This window comes from Gymnoscopelus braueri, assembly GCF_963280865.1.
Source record: "Gymnoscopelus braueri genome assembly, chromosome: 21".
Taxonomy (NCBI): domain Eukaryota; kingdom Metazoa; phylum Chordata; class Actinopteri; order Myctophiformes; family Myctophidae; genus Gymnoscopelus; species Gymnoscopelus braueri.
Window position 1 is genome coordinate 1,604,683 of NC_137623.1, and position 23,604 is coordinate 1,628,286.

The following is a 23,604-nucleotide window of genomic DNA, read 5'->3' on the forward strand; positions in this document are numbered from 1 at the left end:
TATCGTCCTAATTCTACCCTGCATGCATTATTTGGTGTTTTTCGCTGGGTACGGAGAATGGATTTGCAGAATTCTGTGTGTAGGGTCTCGGTTTGGTGTTTATCCCATTTTTCAATGTCATGGTTTGCTAATGGTCCCCAGATCTCAAACCATAGAGGGAAATTGGTTCTATCACAGAGTCCAGTATTTTAAGCCAGGTTTTAATTGGGATGTCTATTTTGATGTTTCTTTTGATAGCATAGAATGCCCTTCTTGCCTTGTCTCTCAGGTCCTTTACAGCTTGGTTGTAGTTCCCTGTGCTGCTGATGTTTAGGCCAAGGTAGGTATAGTTTTTTGTTTGTTCTAGTGGGATTGTATTTAGGAAAAAATTATGGTTTTGGCGGCTGGATCTTTTTTGAAATATCATGATTTTAGTCTTAGTTAGGTTCACTGTCAGGGCCCATGTATGGGAGAATTTGTGTAGGAGATCAAGTTGCTGCTGTAGTCCTTCCTTTGTTGGAGACAGCAGCAGCAGGTCATCTGCAAAAAGTAAGCATTTGATTTCTGTGTTTGCCAAGGGGATGCCTGGAGCTGTGGACTGTTCTAACGTTTTTGCTAATTCGTTGATATATATGTTGAAGAGTGTTGGACTCAGGCTGCATCCCTGTCTAACTCCTCGGCTTTGGGGGGAAAAGTCTGTGTGCTTTTCACCTATTTTAACTGCACATTTGTTGTTAGTGTACATTGATTTTATGATGTCATAGGTTTTCCCCCCAATGCCACTCTCCAACAGTTTGTACATCAGACCCTCATGCCAAATTGAATCGAATGCTTTTTTGAAGTCGACAAAGCAGGAGAATAATTTGCTTTTGGGTCATATTTGTCTCCACTTTTGTGGAGTGGCGTTATCAGCCCTTGATTCCATGTGCTGGGGAAGATCCCAGAGCTGAGCACGATATTTAGGAGTTTTAGTATGGCTATTTGGAATTTGAGGTCGGCGAATTTTATCATTTCATTTAGAATACCGTCTGCCCCACAGGCCTTCTTGGTTTTAAGTGTTTTTATTTTGTCTTGTAGTTCTTTTAGGTTGATTTGGGAATCTAGTGGATTCTGGTAGTCTTTTACGGCTGACTCTAGGTTTTGTAGTTTATCTTTTATTTGTTTTTGCTCTTTGTTCTTCTCGATTGGGCCAAAGAGGCTAGAAAAATGGTTCACCCATATATCTCCATTTTGGATGGGTAGTTCGTCCTGTTTTAACTTATTAAGTCTGTTCCAGTTTTCCCAGAAGCTGTTTGTCTGTATGGAATCCTCGATATCTTGCAGTTGGTTTGTAACATGTTGATCTCTTTTTTCTCTTACTGTTTTCTTGTATTGTTTCAGTGTTTCCCCATATTGGAGACGTGTGCTGTGGTTGTCTGGGTCTCTGTGTTTTTGGTTTGATAGTTTCCTTCATTTTTTCCTGAGATTATTGCCGTCATTATCGTACCATTTGTCATTCTCAACAATTTTTCTGGCTTTCCTGTTTGATACTTTTAGGTTTGCTAGTGAGGCTGTTAGTTCAAATATATGATTGAGGCCTTCTACTGCCCTGTTTACACTTTCACTGTTTTCTTCAAAGGTTTTTTCTAGGAACTGATCCAGTTGTGATTGGACTTGTTTTTGCCTAATAGCATTTTGGAAAGCTTCTGCGCTGTGTTCATTCCATTTGTAACGTTTTCTTATAGTATGTAGTTTGTTTGGCGTTTGTTCTTTGTGTCTGTGTGTTGATCTGTTTAGATAGGCTGTGGTTCTGTTGTGGTCTGACAGGGGTGTTTGCGGGCTGACTGTGAAAGCTCTGAGCGATGCCAGGTTTATGTCCGTGATAAAGTAATCTACCGTGCTGTTTCCCAGGGATGAGCTGTATGTATATCTACCGAAGGAGTCCCCTCGGAGTCTACCGTTAACGATGTACAGACCCAGTGAGCGACAGAGCTGTAGCAGTTGTGACCCATGTTTGTTTGTTGTTTTGTCGTGATTGTATCTCGGGGGACATGTTGGGGAGCTGATGTTTCCCCCTCCTGGTAAGTGTTTGTTTCCCCACACACACACACACACACACACACACACACACACACACACACACACACACACACACACACACACACACACACACACACACACACACACACACACACACACACACACACACCTTCAACGTCTTCCAGCCTAAGGACCACTTAGCTGAGAGAGAGATGAAGCATGGACCTATCAACCACTCTATAACAGCTAACACCTTTTTAAACATCCTCTTAAACTGTACAATATTAATGCTTTGTTTGAGTTCCTAATCCAGACCATTCCATAAATTGAACCCACAGATTGTGATACACTGACTCCCCCTAGTGGTGTGTATAAGAAGCTGCTTTAGGTTAAGCTCCCCTCCGTAGAAAAGGCTTTCACATCATACAGGTTCGTTGGCTAGGTAACCATAGTTACAGTGGTGCAAAATACCTAAGTACATTTACTCAAGTACTGTACTTAAGTACAATTTTGAGTTATTCTTACTTTACTTAAGTATTTCCAATTGTCTGTTCTTTTACTTCTACTCCACTACATCTCAGAGGAAAATATTGTACTTTTACTCCACTACAGTTATTTGAAAACTTTAGTTACTAGTTACTTTGATTATTATTACAAAACATAGCCATGATGTGTCATAAATCATGTCCTTTGATTGAGAATGAATCTTGTTTTTTCCCAGTATAGAAACGCTTCTTGCCAGCTTAGCTCTTATATATAGATACACACGGCCGGAAGCGGAAAGCCTACAAATCCACGCCCACTTTTGACACTCGGGGTCCGTTAGAACGATGAACTGCAGCTCTCCCAAGAGGAAAATAGCAAGAGGCGCATTCTCCGGTTTACTTCCTGTTTCTCCTATTTTCTGCGTGACGTAGGTGGACACCTTTTTAGGAGACAGGAAGCAAGTTGGAGTCTATTTGATTCCAATGGAAGAGTCAACGTGAACACAGCTTCTGAACCATTCTTTAGCTCCATGGTCACTGAACTAAATATTGGACCCGATCATCACAAGACACAAAATATGCACGATTTTCATACTAAAATGGCTTTTTTTTTTTAGTGACACAAATTAGGAGAAAATCTACTTTGTTATCCACCTTTCTCTATCCTAGCAACACACTCTCGCGAGATCTGGGAAGATATCTGAAGAATCCATCTGCAGTCTGACGGACGAGACATAGAGGGCTCTGTCTGTCCCTTATATTATATTGCATTATTATATTAGATTTGAACTCTATGCTCTGTCCCCATAAGATGTTCTAAAAACTAATAAACTGAGATTCTATATGTGAATGTGGTAGGCCTACGTGAAATCATTATGGACATTTCAAAAATTAAATAAATAAAATGTGTGTTCCAATGCTCAATAATATCATTTTCCATTATTAACTGTCTTGGTTGATGGGTATGATTTGGGAATCATGACATTTTGCTAAACATTCATGCTAAACACATTATAGTCTATAGTGGTCAAATCTATACCTTATAAATAAAAGGACCTGTTACAATGTTGAGCAGAATTAGGAGCATATCTAGCAGAAGATAAGACTGAATAATACGTGTGAGTTTGTGGTGGGATTTTTTTGGGTTTCTTTAAAGTCATCTTTGCCAATAACAGTGCACTTTCAAACATGTAAAGCATTTATTTTCTTTAATGAAGAAAATACACAAATACACATCCACATGACGTTGTCAGCCAGGGAGAGGGGAGGGGGAGGGTGGTGGGATGGTCGGGGGAGAAGACAACCACGCCTACTTAGGAGACCATTTGTAGGATTTGTGTACTACTTCGCCTCTAGTGGCTCCAATGGAGAATGTGTATCTTTCTATATTAACAATCTTTGAGCTCTCAATGCAATCTCTATGAGAGGCATTGTAAAATACCGTCATTTCACTGGTTAACTACTGAGGCTGTAGCGATTTTTTTTGTGTTCTAATAATCTGTCCCATTTGTTTAATTTGTCCTTTTTAATGTCCCATATCTTTCATCTCGATATACTACCCACAATATACTATAATATACTCCATCAGTATGTCAAAACCGCTAGCATCGGAGATCCAGAGTTTAAGTGGTCGCATGGTATATACGTCACGGACGCATCCCTTGAGGTTTTCAATACCCAGAAAACTGGCGAAAGTGGCCGTTTTCAATATGTTTGGGTCATTATCTCTGGAACAGGAGGTCCAATCTGCTCAGTTCAAAGCTTGTTGGATGCGTGACTTTGAGGACATTAAGCACGCAATGACACATTTTCGTTTTTTTTTTTTTTTTTTTAAGGGAGGCGAGATCTTAGTTGGGCAGGCGACCGCCTCTCCTGCCTCTACAGTGGGAACGCCACTGGTCGGCGCTCGGCGCTCATAAAGACAGTGATGTCACTGAAATGCCCGTCTGCTGTCTACCCTCTGCTGTGTTAGCATTATGGGTAACTCGTTAAAGTGGCAAATTAAATGTGAAACACACATCAACTATTAAGAAAACAAGAAGATATGTTGACAAAGACACTCCATACATTTGGAAACATATTTTTATTTAAATCAATATCGTCTCCAGTTAATGTAGGAATATTTCAAAAGTAGGCTAATTCTCATATCCTCTCATAGGGAATGCATTGGCAGCTGCAGTTCATCGTTCTAACGGACCGGGAGTAGCGGCGCTGTCTCAAAAGTGGGCGTGAAATTTGTAGTCCCCGTGTGTATCTATGAAATATGGGGTTTCCAGCTGATGTTGTGTTCTAGTATCACACCAAGAAATGTAATTTTCCTCTTTATTTTCTATTATGTCCCACGTCCGCGTTGTTTACTTTTTACGGCTTGACGCACTAAGTCAAGGCAAGGAAGCTTCCTTGAGTCAAGGATCCCCCAGAAATCTTGTTATATTATATTAATAATAATACATTTGAAAACATGTTTTTTCCTCTTCTTTTCGCCGGCCCCCCCCCCCAAGTGCGGGCCCCTGTGCGGCCGCACCGCTCTTACTACCCTTCGTGCGGCCCTGACTATATGCACCTTAAAATTAGTTACTCACTGTGGAGAAGCTCACATTCCAAAGCATGTCTAATAATGTCTCTTTATCACAAAGTTAACAAATAATCATAATAACAAAATAATAATAATAAGGATAATTCCTTTTAACAGGTCGTTCATGAAAGTCCTTGCGGTCTTGTTTCCAATGAGAACCTGTGAGCAATTAGGGGTTAAGAGTTTTGCTCAGGGACAAATTTCATTTCATTGATACATATGCTGGCCTGGCCTGGAATCGAACCTGGGGCAACCAGGGCCTCTGGCTCCCTAGGCGGGCTAACTAACCACTCAGCTATGGCCGCCCCCACATAACCCTAATAATAACAATTTAAGTTAAATTTACAACTAAGCTGTACATTGAGTTGATTTTTTTTTTTTTTTTATTTGAATAGAAAAGAAGGCAGTAAAGTCTTGATAAAGAACACATATGTTTTACTTGAAAATACAGAATCATTGATTACAGGAACTTTTGAAATATCAGCAACAATTTCATTCCTAAATTCTAAAATACTTTGTAGTATACTCTATAATAATCTATATAGAGGATTCCAGGGGTCCAGGATTAAATGTATTGCATCCAGGAGAAACTACTGTCTTAGAATTCTGGTTGACAATAGAGCATCGCAGTTCCCGCCCACTTCCTGGTTCCACTTCAAAATACTCAATGCATTTTTCCCATTGACATTTCCAAAAATATTGATATCAATTAATTTAAGCCTAATCGAGCCATCCAGGGTCCTGGTGAATCATGACCATAAAACATTTTTTTCTGTGATTTATTTTATTTTATATTTAATTATATGATATACTATATTTAATAAATACCCTTTGTTTTGCCGTTTTCAAAAAAGTTTTTTCACAGAATCAAACGTTTTATGGTCATGATTCACCAGGACCCTGGATGGCTTGATTCTAGGCTTAAAATAATTGATATCAATATTTTCGGAAATGTCAATGGGAAAAATGCATTGAGTATTTTGCAGTGGAACCCGGAAGTGGCCGCAACTGCGATGCTCAATACTGTAGTTGTAATAGAAACAATAGTCTGTTTTCCTTGAGCATCAAAGCTTCTCATCTCTGCAAAGTCCAAGCTTCCATAATAATCTAGAGTTCATTCCATGATTTTTACAGGTACAGTAAAATCGTTCTTTTTCGCTGGCAAGGGGACGATAGACAATGTTTAAACTCTGGCAGTCAATGAGTTAAAGGTCCTGTGGAGACTTATTAGGTAGGAAAAGTTCTCCGTTAATATATTCGCCACATCCCCATGAAATCTCTGAGGGTTTTTTTCGACAAATTCTTGTAAAATGTCCAAAAAGGCTTATTCCAGTTGAGAATCCAAAATGTTCTGTCTTCTGTCTTTGCGCTTTCAATTGTTTTAGTGCCGGGTCAAAGAGGACGAGATAGCCAAATAAATGAGATTTTAACAGTTTATTACGATTGTATATTCTGTTTAATATGATTGTATATTCTACAGGTGTTTAATAAGAGCTATGTGTCCACTGTGCATACTCAAAAGGTCTATTGTGTATCTCCAGACGTCCTGTCAGGATGTAACAGGGAGTAGGTGGTACAGATGTCTTCTTATCATGATATATATGCTAGTGGTGAGGAAGCCAGAGGGACATGGACCTCTCTCAGAACAGCTCATGGTATTTGTACCATAACTCCTCTTTTCCAGTAGACTGTGTTGAAGATATGGTCTGGGTTTAGTGAAGAGTGAAGAGACCAGGTCTAAACAATAGTTGTTCTGTGAACCTCCCTGTGTCAGGGGGAGCAGGGAGTAAAATGGCTTTTTGCAGGCGTCCTCTTGCTTCTCATGAGAGCACAGCATGCGTTGCCCAAACATACAACGCTCAAAACCCCACTGCGTGTGTGTGTGTGTGGGGGGGGGGTCTTAAAGGCCCATAGACTCATGTATTTACATTTTGCTGTAGCTATTTCAACAGCAGGTAATGCAGGAAACCCCTTGACATTGGGCTCCCTACCTATAAGCATACTGCTGGTGATTCAGCGGCTTCGAATGCTATCAATGCATTGAATGGGAGATTATCACGTTTTATCAGACCTTTGAATGGGCGAGTAGGCGACCGAGTAGGCGACCGAGTAGGCGACCGAGTAGGCGCGATTTAGACCTACCCGCGATTTGTCAGACCATTCATGGGGCGTAATCAGGAGCTACTGACCTACTTGGAGGCGGAGCAGTCCCCACAACAATATTTACGATTCTGTGCCTATCGGTACATAACTCGAACGGCGCTGAGTAGGCACAGGCGAACGTCACACCGTTCAGGACGGCAACTCGGTCGCTTTAGCTCCCTCGGTGGTCCTTCACGGGGTGACAGTTCGCCTGTGACTGTGCGCCTCCGTCATGGTCCGAAACCAAAACCAAAACCGAAACTGAACTATTTAATTCATCTCCGTTGGTAGGTCAGTATGTCTTGATAACACCCAATGAATGGTCTGATAAATCGCGGGTAGGTCAGTATGTCGCCTATTTCGCCCATTCAAAGGTCTAATAAGAGGTGATAATGTCCCATTCAATGCATTGATAGCATCCGAATCGGGTGGGTGATTAGTATGTGTTCACACAGTCCACTTAACATTGTCCATGACCTTCATCAGGTGTCTGAATAAACAGAAGTCAGACACATGATTCCACTTCATGAGTTAAAACGTTTTAAAGGCATTTGTCAAATCTTTGTGTCCTGAGGTCGTAGTCGAAACATCCTGTGTTTAATCTCTGAAACAGTCAATGTGTGTCCATGCCGTAGCCAGGCACCCTGTTGAAGTGTCCTTGAGCAAGGCATTGCACCTGTCAATTGCTCTTTTACTTTGAAGTTGCTCTGGATGATCATGTCATAAAAATGATAACAGTTAAATATAATGATCCAACTTCAGCGTGTCCAACTCAAGTACATCAGTACAGTTTTACATCAACCCAAGATGTTTAGAGAGGAATGGGTCAGTTTCACAGAGAAACAATATCATGCTAGAACTTGCAGCAGTTCCTTTGCTCATCACTGTATCGATGACACAATGTGCCTTTTCATGTTTCACTTGCGCCACACAGGCTTCATCATACTCTTCTTTGATTATCACCCCCTTCTGAAAAAGTACCTGTCATTTTTCATTTACTTTACGTTGCTCTGGATGATCGTGTCATAAAAAAGTATTAAAAAATATATAAATAATAATCCAACTTCAATGTGTCCAACTTGCCTAGATACTGAAGGTACTTTACGTACATCTCTACCGTATTACAACCCAATTTGTTTAGAGAGGAATGGGTCGGTTTCACAGAGAATGAATATCATGATTGAACTTGCATCAGTTCCTTTGTTCCTCACTGTATCGATGACATAACGAGCCTTTTCATGTGTCACTTGCTTCACACGGGCTTCATCATACTCTTCTTGGATTATCACCTTCTTCTGGAAAAGTTCATCCAGGACATTGTTGAGGACAGGATGTGAAACGCTGTTGACGAATCCGCTCCGCACGTCAAACAGTCTGTCTTCTGCTGGACGACTCAGTGTGTGCTGAACTTGTTGTTTTCTTAAAGCAGCAGCTGATAGTTTCACATAACCTTCCCATTCACAGACGGAGGTTTTACTGTTGCTTAGAAGCAGCCGAACATGGCTAAAGCCTTTCTCTAAATTAATGATAAATGTTGGCCTATAATTGTGGTAGGACAATGCATCAACTTCAAACTCTGTCTTATTTGGTAGAACTATGATGGAATCATCTTGAGGGGAAGTGGAGAGGGTGTATTCTTGCTTTGGGATTAGTTTACAGGGAGGCACTTCAATGTGAATCTCTTCTCCATTTATCTTCCTCCTTTCGTTCATCACTTCATGCTGCACAACATTCCCAGGTAGCAACAATACTTTAAGGATTGAACTTGGATCATCATCAATCGGTGGTGTATAAAACAGTGACACCAATGCCTGGACAGGACGGGGCCCGAACACCATACATGATACCTTCTCGATGATGGTACCAAATAAAGATAATCCAGCTACATCTATGATAACATGAGTTTCTGTGATCAAATGAGGTTTGATCAGCTCAAAGCTATCATCATCCATCACATGGAGAACAGACAAGGATTTGCCTCCACCCATGGAGAGGATCTCACAATGTGGAAAGCGTAACTGACACACAGACCCCTGAGAACCTTTGATGTCAAACAGTGGTCCTGCAGGCCTCTTGTCAAGCTGGGATAGAAGCCTTTGGTCCCAGTGGACTGTCCTGTAAGTCACATCTCCCTCTGTCTTCATCTTAAACACCAGGTCGGTCACGTTGCATTGGAACAGTCCTGCTTGGGTGCAGTGGAACCTGTAGCTTTCCTCGTTTTCTACAACAATGATATCAGGTGTAATTTTCTGTGTTTTGTCCAGTAGTGTAACATCATTTACGCTGTGGGACCGCTTGGCTGTGAAACTTGTCTTGTTCTCTAAACATGGCATTTGGCTCAGTGAGGGTAAGCTGTGAGAACGAGGCAGAGAGATGGATTCTTCTATCCTCAAACCACTGAAGCATGAACTTAGATCAGTTTCATCTTGGAGCTCCAGAGAGGGACGTAGAGAGGACTGTGACTCTGTAACAGGATGGTCTTCCATCTCACCATGCAAAGGAATAGTTCCCTAAATAGAATAGAATAGAATAGAGAAAGGGAAAATCAAATCAAGGACATTAATTAAACAAAAATAACAAAAGTAACTGTGCCATAACACAACACCACACATGCTTGATGGAGATATATGTTATCCTACAGATATATTTATATATTGCTTGTTTAGATTGTGTCTTCTTTTACAACCTTGGATTTCAAGCTGTTCTTTTCATGTTTTTATTGTGGAGTTAATGGATAGTAGATGGCGCTCAGCCTACACAAAGCCACACAGATGAGCATTAATAACCACTCACAGTAGTTTTCACCTTGTTCAGAACATTTATTGGTCAAGTATGTTCCAATCTGGGAACCCATGGGCAAAAAGTTATTTTGAATTTGCCTCTGGGGGCATCGCCCAATTCCCTGTGTAGAGACCGGATGTCGGCCCGTTCACTCTCCCTCAGCCCTCCTCTTCCGGTGGTGCATGTTTGTTTTCATTCCTAATAACAACAACTCTACACGTTGTAATGGGAGTTACCAACAGATTCAGCTGCAGAGCTCTGAATCGGTCTTGAAAGATTAAGTAAGATCAAATATACTCATACAGTGTTAGCTCAGCGTTCTGACCGGCCTATAGGCTACTTCAGGGTGAAAACAGGGAACAGCTGTCTTCCAGGATGAGGAGAGACAGTTACTGTCTTGTGTTTACTGTCTCAACAGTTATCCCTTGCATTGTGTTAGAAAACTGCATCCACTTGTGGTGTTAGCGGGTCAAATTTGACCCGTGATTTAAATCAGCCCAAAATACTCAAAAATAAGTATTTTCTTTTTTTTCCCCTCCCACCTCATAGCTGACTTGTAATGCATTCATATCCATGTAAACACTTTTTAAAATATTATGTTGGGTTAGGGCTAGGGTTTCATCTTTCAATATATCTCGTTTTCTATTATAAAAATGTTAAAATTCACTCATTAAATTTCCTATAATGAAGGCAATGGATAATGATGTTATCTAGCTATAATAGAATAATTAAGAATAATAATTAGAACACACTTGCAAAAAAAAATTATATATATATATATATATATATATATATATATATATATATATATATATATATATATATATATTTGTTTTCGTTTTGTAACTTTAAAAAATGTTAAAATTATTTAAAATAGTGACACTAGTGGTGTTAGGGTCCGAAATGACCCGTATACCATAGAAGGTAAAAAGTAATTTCTTTTTCATAAACTCAAACTTTATTTTACTCCTGATAGCAAATGCTAATTGAGGACAAGTCTCTCTCACTCTCAAACATGTAAACATTGAATATTGACAATTTGGGGGGAATTGAGCCACACTTCTCTTCCGGGTCATTTCGGACCCAACACCACAAGTGTCACTTTTTTTTTGTTGAGACCATCAGAATTAATTAAAATGATGATAAATAATTTTGTTGCGTTAAAATGGCTATTTCTGATGATATCATGAAGCCTCGTTCCAATAAAGAAATGTAGAGGGTACTTTTTAGCTATTGAAACTTGAAAACGGGTCAAAAAAGACCCTAACACAATGGAAGGGTTATTGTGCATTCTCATGTATTGTCCAAGAGGAGTTGGCCCGACAAGCCTTTATGCAACAACTCTGTCCCGACCATATTGAGTAGCATGTTCACCTGTCCTGTCCACAGACAATCTACAATGCCATACAACATGCAGAATGGAGCACACCCAAGCTATAGCCCATCAAACAGGCTTCAACTGCTCATGCCAATGAGCTATAAGTACAGTGGTTGTTTTCATTCTCCTCCTACCAGTCAGGAGAGGTACCAAGGAGACAGAAACAAGACCAGACCTGGTCTGTCTGCTATGGATGTGGAGAACAGAAGCACATAGAGTGGACCTGCTCAGCCACAAAGCCCCTGATCACTGCTGCTTTATCACTGTTAAACTACAGAAGGATCTGCTGTCTAGTCTCTCCTCTCCTTCCACTGAACATGGACTCATGACACAGCGTCAATTATAAATAACGTTCAGTTAGTATAATTACACAAAATGTGTTACGAATTGGTTCTTCTACCTGTCTTTGTTCTAATCTACATGGTTGGTGTGTATAATAATACATGCATTGTGGTCACAGCTCCTTGTCTGTCTCCTGTATAAATGTCCTGCCACACCCCCACCTCTTCCCTTTGTTATTTCCATAGTGGAATGAGGTGGGTGTCTTTTGTTATCTTCCCTATATAACTAAATAAGAATTGGAGTTGCAAATTACTTATAATGTGTTTGTAAACTTTGTTTAGAGAGAGGAGTCCATGCACTAAAGGCCAAACTAACCCAGAGACGTGTTTTTATGTCATTCTGAGTCAGAATAAACAGAGTTTGTCTCTAAAGAGATTCCTGGGTCCACCCATTCAACACTATGCAGAGAAATAGTTACATCGGTTACATATATCTGGACTGAGAGTTGAATGACACAAAGAGCCTTTACTGACACTAGAGCTTCTCTCTCCTTAGTCTGACTATAGAGACTCTGCTTTAAGGGCTCTGCTGGTTTTACATCCTACCAGATAGTTCATTACATTCATTTGAGTTGAGAACCTCTGGGTTAATAATGATCTCACCTCTGATTTCTCCTCCATCTTCACATCAGGTTGACCTTCGACCTTCTTGCCTCCTCCCTCTGCTCCCCCCTCCTCATCCTCCTCTTCCTCTTTCTTCACCTCCCTCTGGGAGGTCATGGAGCTTCCTGTCTGGACATGCTGGGAGCTGAGGTCTGTACTGCTGCTGACTGATGTCTGTCCTTCTGTCATCATAGAAGAACTCTGAGACAGCTGTGATGGATGGATGGATGGATGGATGGATGGATGGATGGAGAAAAGAGAGAAAGATGATTTTTCTGATCATTTTGAATCTAGCCTCTGACAAATATTCCATTGTATATTATATAACTAGAAAAAGTGCTCCTCGGAGCACTGCCAGACCCCTAGTGGTTGAAATCTGAAGATCAGAGCACTACGTCACGCGAAGCTTGGCCAATCAAAAAGAGGGACAGGGAGGAAAAGAGGGACAGACCGACCGACAAAGCCTCCTGTAGGCCGACCCCCTGGGTCTGGCAAAAATACTAAAACACTTAAACTAAAACAAATCAAACTAAAACTTTAAGGCTTTAAAGAAATAAACATACATGTATGTAAACTCTAGCACAACTATAATCTCTCAAGACAGATTCTGCTAACAGCAACACCACTGTCACTATAAACATGTAATGTTGTCGTTTGAAGGAATAAACACAGATCCCTGGAGGAAGTGGACTAAGAAAAGGGAGGATCCAAGCCAAGTTGCTGTTTCTACACTAAAAAGGAGGTGGTTGTCGAGATTACAGAACAAGATTAAGATTACACACACAAGAGAAATCAACAGTACGTTCTACAATTCAACATATAAAAAAACACAGAAACAACAAGATAAGACCTAATAGATAATGTGTGAGATCTATTGTAACAGCAGTTTTGCCATGCTATTTCAGTGTATTTTTGTTTTGTATCTGTTGTTGCACACGTTGATTGTACTATTAATTGTGTTACTGAAGTCAATGGCCCCGATTCATAACGAGGGTCGTAAATATGGGGTAAATAAAGTTCGTAAAGGCCGGTCGTATTTTGGTAGTCACAAACGGACATGCAATTCCCAAAGGGGTTCGTATATCACAGAGACGTGCGTACAACCAGTGCGTATGACCAGGTGTGATGATTACTCTGGAAGGCTGCGTCCAACAGCATCCAACTTTAACGTCACCGTGCTGAACCGTGCTAAACAGCGTTGCCATGTCCGCTTATTATAAGCGAATTTGGGCTTATTTTTCTGTAAAGTTGCTTGTAAATATTGGTAGCTGTGGGGACCGCGTTTTTTTGGGCTTGTTTCTAAAGTGTAGTTGGTTATTTGGGCTTGCTTCACAATTGTTCAATTGTTTTAACCGGTGGTTCTCAAATATTTTTATGACATGGACCCCCAAGTTAATATGTAGGCTAATTTATCCCTATAAGCCCCATCTGAAATGTTTTGTGCCAGCTGGAGGCAGATTTGTGTTGTTAGAATGTTTAAAAAATCTTCCAAATATTGCACATTTTATTACAAGATTTCTTTTAAATATAGCAGATCTACAAGCTCACAACGGTTTAATTAAAGTGCTTATAATGGCCTAAGTGCCAGTTGCTTCTTTTGGGCTTGTTTTCCTAGACCTGGTTGCTTATTTCTCTCACAACATCTGGCAACGCTGATGAAAGTTTGAAGTTCAACTCCGCCTCGTCTAAAGATAACAGATGCGGCTTCGCATCGCCTTGACAGCTTACTGTTCTGTCTGGAAGCGGATCACGTAATAAATGCTCTCATGTGTAATGAGAATAAAGAAGTTTACAAGGTTTAACCCCATTACCAAATAAAAGGCTAATAAAACGTGGAAAGGATATATATAAGCCTTTTCTAATGAACATTGCGGACTTTTACCAAGGTAAAAAGATGATGAAATCCAGCATACAAGTGGAACGCTCCTATCCGATTATGGACCAGAGCTTATTGATTACTTATTGATTAAATTAGTGCATTTTTGATTAATATATCACTGTCCTACGTCGGAATGGGGAATATTAGATCTGTTGTGTGTGGTGTTCATGTGATCAAAATACAGTAGAGTAGCCTACAGTAGACTATTAGCCTACAAATTAATACTGCAGCACGGACAGAGGTGCGTCAGTCCCTCCGCAGTTTCATTAAGGCATCATAGCCTATTTTCATTATTACATGACACTTTGGCTGAGATGGCCTGCTGGCAAACACACTGAGGGACGGGGACCTAATAATTCAACTCTAAATGCAACTGATAGCCTAGAAAATAAATAAAAAGCGGTGGAATCTACATCATGTCTATATGATGCATACTGTAGGCTACAAGCAATATATAGTTTGACATTTATTTTTTTATATATATGTGTTGACAAATGTTGGGCATATATATATTTTATTTGAGGTTTGCCACTGTTGTAATTGATTTTGGCATGAAGAATAAAGCATTCTAAAGACATACGCACATTTCAGCCTGGTAAGACAGCCTCAGGGCTGACCTGAGAACGTGCGCACCTGACGCACAAAACACAGACCAAAAAACTTTTATGAATCCGACTGCAGGTGTAGGATTTGTCCTAAATGCCGGTAGGTACAAAATATGGTCGTAAATCCCTTTATGAATCGGGGCCATTGTTATCTTTCCCTATAGGGCATAGCAGTGATGGCCATTGTGTGGTTCCACAGATAGAAAGCCCATTAATTTTTCCCATAGAGATTTCCGAAAATGTTTATATAAATTATTTTAAGCCTGGAACCAAGCCTGGAACCAAGCCAGGCTCCTGGTGAGTCATGACCATAAAACATATAAACTAGAAAAAGTGCTCCTCGGAGCACAGGTCTCCGCCAAGTCAGGTAGGTTAGTGTGGGCCAGCAATGTTCGGAATTCAATCAGGCTGGAATGTGGAACTAACGAATCGGACAGATCTGTCTTGATCACTTGACTAAAGAGATAATATGTACAGCTTTGCGTGATGTTTGGACAACATTTGTAGGAGTATATGTTTTGCAAAAATCGGCCTCCTGGTGGTGGTGCTATAATAGGGGAATGTTCAAAGGGTGGCATTTGTTCCTAAACGTAGTGCAAATGTGCGTGCAAAGTTTCACCGCAAAGGGACGCTGCATTCATGATTTGCAGCATTGTGTTCAAAACGGGCCACTCCTGCAAACTTTGGAAGCCATTCTTAGCCAATCAGGATGGAATATGAAAAATCGGAAAGACCCGTTTCGTTTAATGGCTATAGAGATACTGTGTACTGATTTGCGTGACGTTTGGACAAAATCTGTAGGAGTAATATCAAAACATGTGTTTTGCAAAAAGCGGCCTCCTGGTGGCGCTATAACAGGCCCATGTGAAGAATTTGGGGCAGAGGTTCTACTCTGGCATCCAGGGAGTGTGTGTGCACAGTTTCACTGCGATCAAGCCAACGGTGCTGGAGATGAGCTGTTCACAGACGGACGGACGGACGGACGGACGGACGGACGGACAGCCAGGGTGCAAAACATACTCTTTCGCCATGCCTTTTGGCCTGGCGGAGACAATAAATAAATATAGTAAATAATATAACTATATATTCAAAAACAAATTGACACAGAATCAAATGTTTCAAGGTCATGATTCAACAGGAGCCTGGGTGGCTTGGTTCCAGGCTTACAATGATTAATATAAATATTTTCAGAAATCTCTATTGGAAAAATAAATGGCCCTATAGATGTCAAAACCAGTGGAGGAGCTAACCACATGTTTCGTGCTTGAACTATTCATTGCAAGTAATTGTACATGTTCCGTGTGTATTAAGTCAGAAGTTCATATAACTTTTGTATTCCATGCCTCCATGTTCTATGAGCCAATAACATGCCTGGCCTGCTGTATTTTACCACCAGAGGGCGATGTAAGGCTACATAATGATTTATTTTGGTTGCTGTTTTGTATTTTACTTTCAAATATAGTCATAGTTAATCTCCTCCATGTGTACTGTGGTCCTACTGGTTGGTCACGGTGCTCCACGTGTATCACATTGTATTGTATGTATGTGTGAATTAAAAATGAACTGAAATTGAAAATAATTGAAATAAGTCAAAACAAAATAAAGATCAAATGCTAAATGCCAAACTATAATAACCTTGTCCCCAGGAGGAAGAGGAGGTGTTGATGTCTGATCCATGGACTTCATCTCCATCTGACCAGACTGTTTCATCTCTACAGAAGAACAACAGACAAACATTCATTACACATGATGAGTATAGAAGACATGAGGTCTGATACATTGTTTTATGACTGTACATAAATATCACTGTAAACTCAATTAACCATATTCACACAGCGGCCATTTTGTTCTTACATCATACTTGGAGGTTAGCCCCTCCCCCTCTAGTATGAAGTAAGAGTTAAATGGACACAGTGTGAACATGTTAGTTTAACCAAATCAACCCTAGACTCACTATTCTGGACAGGACTTAATAGATCAACATTCTGTGAGACAGAGAGAGAGAGAGTGTGTGTGTGTGTGTGTGTGTGTGTGTGTGTGTGTGTGTGTGTGTGTGTGTGTGTGTGTGTGTGTGTGTGTGTGTGTGTGTGTGTGTGTGTGTGTGTGTGTGTGTGTGTGTGTGTGTGTGTGTGTGTGTGTGTGGCTAGAAGCTTACCCATCTTCATCTGACTCTTCTTCTCCCTCAGCTCAGACCTCTTCTCATAGATCAGGCTACAGTATTCCTCCTGTATTTCACACATCAACAGACAATGACAGAGTGAAGCTACATCAAGTGTTAACACACAGTTCCTTAACCAGAGCTGACAACTCTCACACAATGAGCGTGAGACACACGTAAATGACCCTCTTCACACACACTCACGGCACACATCATATTTCTCACACCGTCAAATCACCCCAAGTGGAAAACTGTGTTAACTCATGCACCACTGAGACATCCACTTCTGCCGGTATTTGAGCGATAAAGTGAATTAAATGATTGTATCTGAAGGAGCCCCACCCGTAAATGTTAGGTGTGCGTGCGTCTCTTGTATGAAGGACGGTGCACACATTTACGTTCATGTCATTCTATTGATCATTACAGTGATATTCCCAGACGTCGCCGACAGGAGGATCAACAACATAGATCTTAAGATTAACAAATGTTCTATGCTCTACACATCCAACATGTTGGCCGGGTGGGTGTACCCTGGAATTTGTCCGGTCAAGTTTATAATGTTAGTTTTTATTAACTGAATTTGAAAGACATCTAATTTAGAACTCCTCTGTGTGTCATGCTGCGCTGCCAAGAGCAGGCAGTTAGAAGGGGGAGGGACCTTTGGATGCATGCGTGTGCAAAAAGAACAGATCTTAAGACGTTTTGCTAGCTTGTAGATCTGTTCTACAAGCTAACAAGAGAGAGAGTGAGAGTTCTATTGCTGAGGTGAGTGATTAAAGGGATTTGACCATTTAGAATAATTTCTGCAGTCTGTCTTGACTTTATAGCTATCAGACTTTTATGGAAATCAACGTGAATATTGAATAGGAAACATATGGTGCAAAACATCAGTCAAGGTGAACCATCTGACCAATAGGAGAGTAAGAGTCACCATCTCTACACAGGCTGTTACACTGACTCCTACTGTCACTATATTTATTATGACTGTGAATACACTCCAGTCTTTCCCACATACAGTTTACACATTATACTCCATTTGATACCTAAGTGATACATTCTAGTTAATGCATGCAATCATAAAGATATATTAATGAGTGGTTATTATTAAAGATGTCTCTTTAATTGCTTCAGTCATCAAATCAATGTCTCTGTTTAGCTTGTTGATGGATGAAATTAAAACATTTACCCATAATGTTCCCATGTTAGTAAAGCCTGTTAAAGCATCAAACTCCCTGTTAAAATGCACCAGAATACAGGACATTATATCTGCTCTGTTAAAAAGACCCCCCACCAAAATGATCACACCCACACTATTAATCTACACCTACCACCAGTTTCTGCATTAACCCATTAAGATCTGTGTCACTTTAGATTTATTTGGCTATTAAAAAATAGCAGATCTACAAGTCCGTAGCACGGCACTCGGTGCCGCGCTATGAGCTTGTAGATCTGCTATGTTTTGAAAAATCATGAAAATGTGTGAAAATCTTTGAATATATATTTTTTTATATATTCAAACAGATGTGTAACTCAAATCTTTGCTTCTGGGGGGTCCCTGGAACAAAATATTTAACAAATGTTCGCTTTAAAAAATATATTTTTAAAGATTTGCAAAAATGTTCTCGTTTTTTCAAAATAGCAGATATACAAGCTCATAGCGCGGCACTCTGTGCCACGCTATGAGCTTATATATCTGCTATTTTTGAATAGCCAAAGAAATCTAAAAATGACACAGATGCGTTCCCGGTCTCAATGGGTTAAAATGACTTGATTTCATTATTGAGGGTTAGATTAGTAAAATGATAACACACCCACCCAGTGCAACATACCAGCTGTACCTGGTTGGGGGATTACAACTGGTGTGTTGCACTGGGTGCAACATTAAGTACAACAATGAATACAGAGATACATTTGGCGTGCGGTGGTGACTCCATGGGTCGATAAAATAATTATACTGATAATAATAATAATAATAATAATAATAATAATAATAATAATAATAATAATAATGTTTGCTGCACACGCCACCAAATCTCACTCCAAGGTTTTCTGAAAATAAAAATAAAAGGCTGGACAGATGGTGACAGTGGTGTAAAGAAACTAAGTACATTTACTCAATTAATGTACTTAATTACAATTTTGAGGTACTTTTACTTTACCGGAGTATTTCCAATTTCCATTGCTTTTACTTCTATTCCACTACATCTCAGAGGCAAATATTGTACTTTACTCCACTTCAATTATTTGAAAGCTTTAGTTACTAGTTACTTTGTAGATTTTGATTATTACTACAAAACATTAACCTCTTCAGCCCTATATACATTTGGCCATTTAAAAATAGCCGATCTATAAGCTCACAATGCATCGCGATGTGACACATTGTGAGCTTGTAGATCTGCTATTTTCAAAAGATTTTAATACATTTTAGACATAATGATAACTTGTGTAATGGGACATTCTGTATAATGAGTACTTTTACTTTTGGTACTTTAAGTATATTTTGATGCCAATACTTTTGTACTTTTACTCAAGTACATTTAGAATTCCGGACTTTTACTTGTAACAGAGTATTTTAATATTGCAGTATTGATACTTTTACTTAAGTAAAACACTTGAGTACTTTTTCCACCACTGGGTATAAGAGAACAGTTTAATGTAAGTAGAACACTGTTAACCTCATGAACCCTAGCTTCACTATTCTGGGGAAAACATGCTGTGAAAATAGCAGATCTACAAGCTCACAATAGCGTTTAGATCTATAGAGGGACTGTAGAGGGCTAAGAATAGACCCCTGAGGAACCCTGTTCAATTTAAGTATAAAGGGTTTATATTATTAATAAAGTTAAACTACAAGTCCACAACGTGTAGCATCGTGAGCTTGTAGATCTGCTATTTTCACTACTTTAAAAGTAGTGAAAACTACTCCTCTTCTATGATGAAAAGGGGCATTAAGTTATGGGGGGGGGGTGAAACGTGGAGATACAAGGTTTCTGCCCGACAACAACGATAACTAGACGCGTCGCAATTCAGGGCAATTGCAAAGTGTGGTTGCGCCGACGCCGGTCGTGGGCTGCGGCCGCCGGGACGCGAGGAATACGCCGGGAGGAATACCGTCGTAGGCTGCGCCAATTACATTGTCATGTCTCTCATGAGATCACTTGCGTTTCATTTTGAGAGGATCGATCCACCCCGAAATAATGTTTTTGCATTAAACGGTTACATTTTGCGCATTTGTGGCGCCCCCCTATGGATCAAAGTGGAAATGCTTTTGGGGATCCGTTGAGTAAACCACCCTTGACATGTGATTCAAATTTGGGATTGACTGGAGGTTTCGTTTGTGATTTTTGGCCTTTTTTGTAAAACGGGCCCCTCCCGCTAACTTTGGAAGCCATTTAAGGACGAACCGTAAGGACTATCAAAATTCAGCTTGGAGACGTTTATCGCATGGGTCCAGAGATCATGTGTACCGGTTTTTGTGAAATTTGGACAAAATATGTGGGAGGAGGAGCTAAAAGTGTGTTTTGAAGAAAATTCAAAATGGCGGAAAATCTATCCAGACGGAAATGGGCGTGGCGTACATGGGGAGTTGCGTCATGACCCAAGGAATCTAGGGAAAACGAAATTTTGATTTTACGACCTACGGTTCAAGAGTTATAGGCCAAAAGGTAAAGTGGGCTGTTATAGCGCCACCATGTGGCCGACTGGTGTGGGGGCTCTGAACTAGGCCCGATGCTTTATTCTCTCAACACCAAATCTCTTTGCCTAAAATAGCTGATATAAAAGCTCACAACGGGTTGCATTGTGATGTATTGTAAGCTTGTAGATCGGCTATTTTCTGTTCACCTCAGAATAAGGACGCTAGGGTTCATGTGGTTACCTGCCATCCCTATTTTAGACACATTTTGTTTATTGTTTAGTTTTTTTATGTCACTGAATGATGAACAATTAAATCTTACACGCTACATAGTTCATTTATTCATTAGAACATATAAATAAATGTCATGGAGAGAATATTAGGTTCTTACCCTGCTGTTAGCTGACTCATATATGTTCCTCTGTATGTTCTGAGCATCAGTCACCAGGTTATTAACGTTCTCAGCTGGGTCTCCTGTTGACATGTACTCTACACTGCTCACCAACACACAGAGAATGAAAGAGACAAAGTCAGACATCAGATTCAACTCATCATATAATAAGTGATAATAGTTCAGCTGGTCTGGGGTCTAGAAGATGGTGAGAACACATTGTATTGGTTCTGCTTTCTGTGTGATGAACACTCACAGGTAGCGGACTTGGAGGTCACGGATCCTCTGTGGGTAGTCTTTATGCCAAGACTTCATCATGTCTGCTGCAGAGAGAGGGAGGGCTGTGATGGAGTCCTTGCTGAGAGAAAGACAATGATAGAAAAAACACAGAACTCATTATTATTATGATATTATGACACCTCCTCCTTTTCCTCCCTCCTCCTCCTCCTCCTCCTCCTCCTCTCTTCTTCCTCTTCTTCCTCCTCCTCCTCCTATCATCCTCTTCCTCCTCCTCCTCCTCTTCTTCTTCCTCTTCCTCTTCCTCCTCCTCCTCCTCCTATCATCCTCTTCCTCCTCCTCCTCCTCTTCCTCTTCCTCTTCCTCTTTCCTCCTCCTCCTCCTCCTCCTCCTCCTATCATCCTCTTCCTCCTCCTCCTCCTCCTCCTATCATCCTCTTCCTCCTCCTCCTCCTCCTCCTCCTCCTCCTCCTCCTCTCCTCCTATCCTCCTCCTCCTCTCCTCCTATCCTCCTCCTCCTCTCCTCCTATCCTCCTCCTCCTCTCCTCCTATCCTCCTCCTCCCATCCTCCTCCTCCTTCTATCCTCCTAGCCTCCTCCTCCTCCTCCTCTTCTTCCTCTTCCTCCTCCTCCTCCTCTTCCTCTTCCTCCTCCTATCCTCCTCCTATCCTCCTCCTCCTCCTCCTCCTCCTCCTCCTCCTATCATCCTCCTCCTCCTTCTATCCTCCTCCTCCTCAAACATGAATTCATTCATAGTGTCTCTGTTCATAGACATGCAGCTGATAATCAGAGAAATGTTCACAAAGAAAGAAAGAAAGAAAGAAAGAAAGAAAGAAAGAAAGAAAGAAAGAAAGAAAGAAAGAAAGAAAACAGACAGAGAGCCAACGTTACCTTGTGGATATGATCTTTGTCATAGTGCAGGATGAGTATCTGCATCTTACAGCCTCAGCAGTGTTCTTGATCAAACAGCGTCTACATCTCCAGTCTTCATCATCAGTGGTTGGTTCTGCTGGTCTTTTTGTCCTGACAAACAGACAAAGACATGAGTCACGTTATTTGTGTATAAATTACATTACTTCATATTTAATAATAATGAAATCAGTAAAATGATGATGACACGTGGAAACCAACATGTAATCTACATGCCAGCTGGGGGGGGGGCTCTATAACATCTATAACAGTGTTTACCAGAGACCATGGGGGTGTATAATATATAACATCTATAACAGTGTTTACCAGAGACCAGGGTGTATAATATATCTGATTCACATACTGTGTGTGTGAAGGTCCAGGTTCAGGAGGTTTTCCTTTAGACCGGTCACTCTTCATAGACACACAGCTGGATGTTGGAGACTCTGGTCTGTCAGATCCCTCCTCCTCTCTCTCCACACACTGACTCATCTTTAGGTCTTTATTAAACCTGTCAACGTTACAGTCAATGAAATACATCAGGAAACAGGAAATGATGAATACATGATATGAGTGACATCATGACCATTGAAGCTGAAAAAAAAAGAAACATATAAGTTGTCTTTTTTAAACAGTAGACTATTATTACAGTATGTTATAGTTTTAAATATTTGTTTACATTAACCACTTGAACCCCAGCATCCCTATTCTAGGGAGGAATATTCTGTGAGAATAGCAGATATACAAGCTCATAACTCACTGCGACGTGTCGTGAGCTTGTAGATCTGCTATTTTTGGTGAGGAGGTTTGGTGTAGAGGGAAAAAAGAGCAGACCAAGTACAGAGACAAAGGTCAAGTTTACTAAGCATTGAGGGTTTAAGGGTTTTAACCCGAACGCCATTTTTTCACCCTTTACTTCCTGTTTACATTGAGTGTCATTCCAGGTTTCACCAGATGCGGCGCGTCACTACCACCCATTGGGAACTTCCGACAGAATCGGCCACAGACGGGCTTGAAACACTTCTTTATTGAAAGATATGGATTATTACATCACACTAGAACTCCGGACAGTTAGTTAACATTTGGGGCTTGGGGGTAAGCACCTTTATTTTTGCATTTGTACATGTTTGGAGCCCCGGACAGGCTAGGAGCTGAGTGTCTACAACTCTCGTAGATTGAAAACGTCAGAATCATAAATACGTCTACGAGAGTTGTATTCTACAGCTAATACTGTATATTATCTTAACATTCTTATATTATACCATTATATACTGTATACACATTATTGTTGTACTATATTATATTATCATATACTATCTTATTATACTATATTTCCTATACACTATTATATTTGCTACTATTGTTAGGGTTAGGGTTAGCCTAACCCTAACAATAGCCTGGCCCCTCCCACCGTAGAGCCTGGCCCCTCCCACCCTAGAGCCTGGCCCCTCCCACCCTAGAGCCTAGGGTCTGCGTGATGTTTCTTCCAG

At 40.5% G+C, this 23,604-nt stretch overlaps 1 protein-coding gene across 1 annotated transcript; it reads right to left on the reverse strand.

Annotated features, from left to right (window-relative positions):
* Positions 1 to 7,627: 7,627 nt before the first annotated feature.
* On the reverse strand, positions 7,628 to 21,288 carry LOC308077562 (NACHT, LRR and PYD domains-containing protein 1a allele 5-like; the record flags this gene model as incomplete). The annotated part of the gene is made up of 6 exons (XM_080418310.1): positions 7,628 to 9,710; positions 12,304 to 12,513; positions 16,423 to 16,499; positions 16,943 to 17,012; positions 20,971 to 21,073; positions 21,227 to 21,288. 6 exons carry the CDS (start codon positions 21,286 to 21,288, stop codon positions 8,322 to 8,324), a joined length of 1,911 nt encoding a protein of 636 aa, XP_080274436.1. The 3' UTR covers positions 7,628 to 8,321.
* Between the last annotated feature and the right edge of the window lie 2,316 nt (positions 21,289 to 23,604).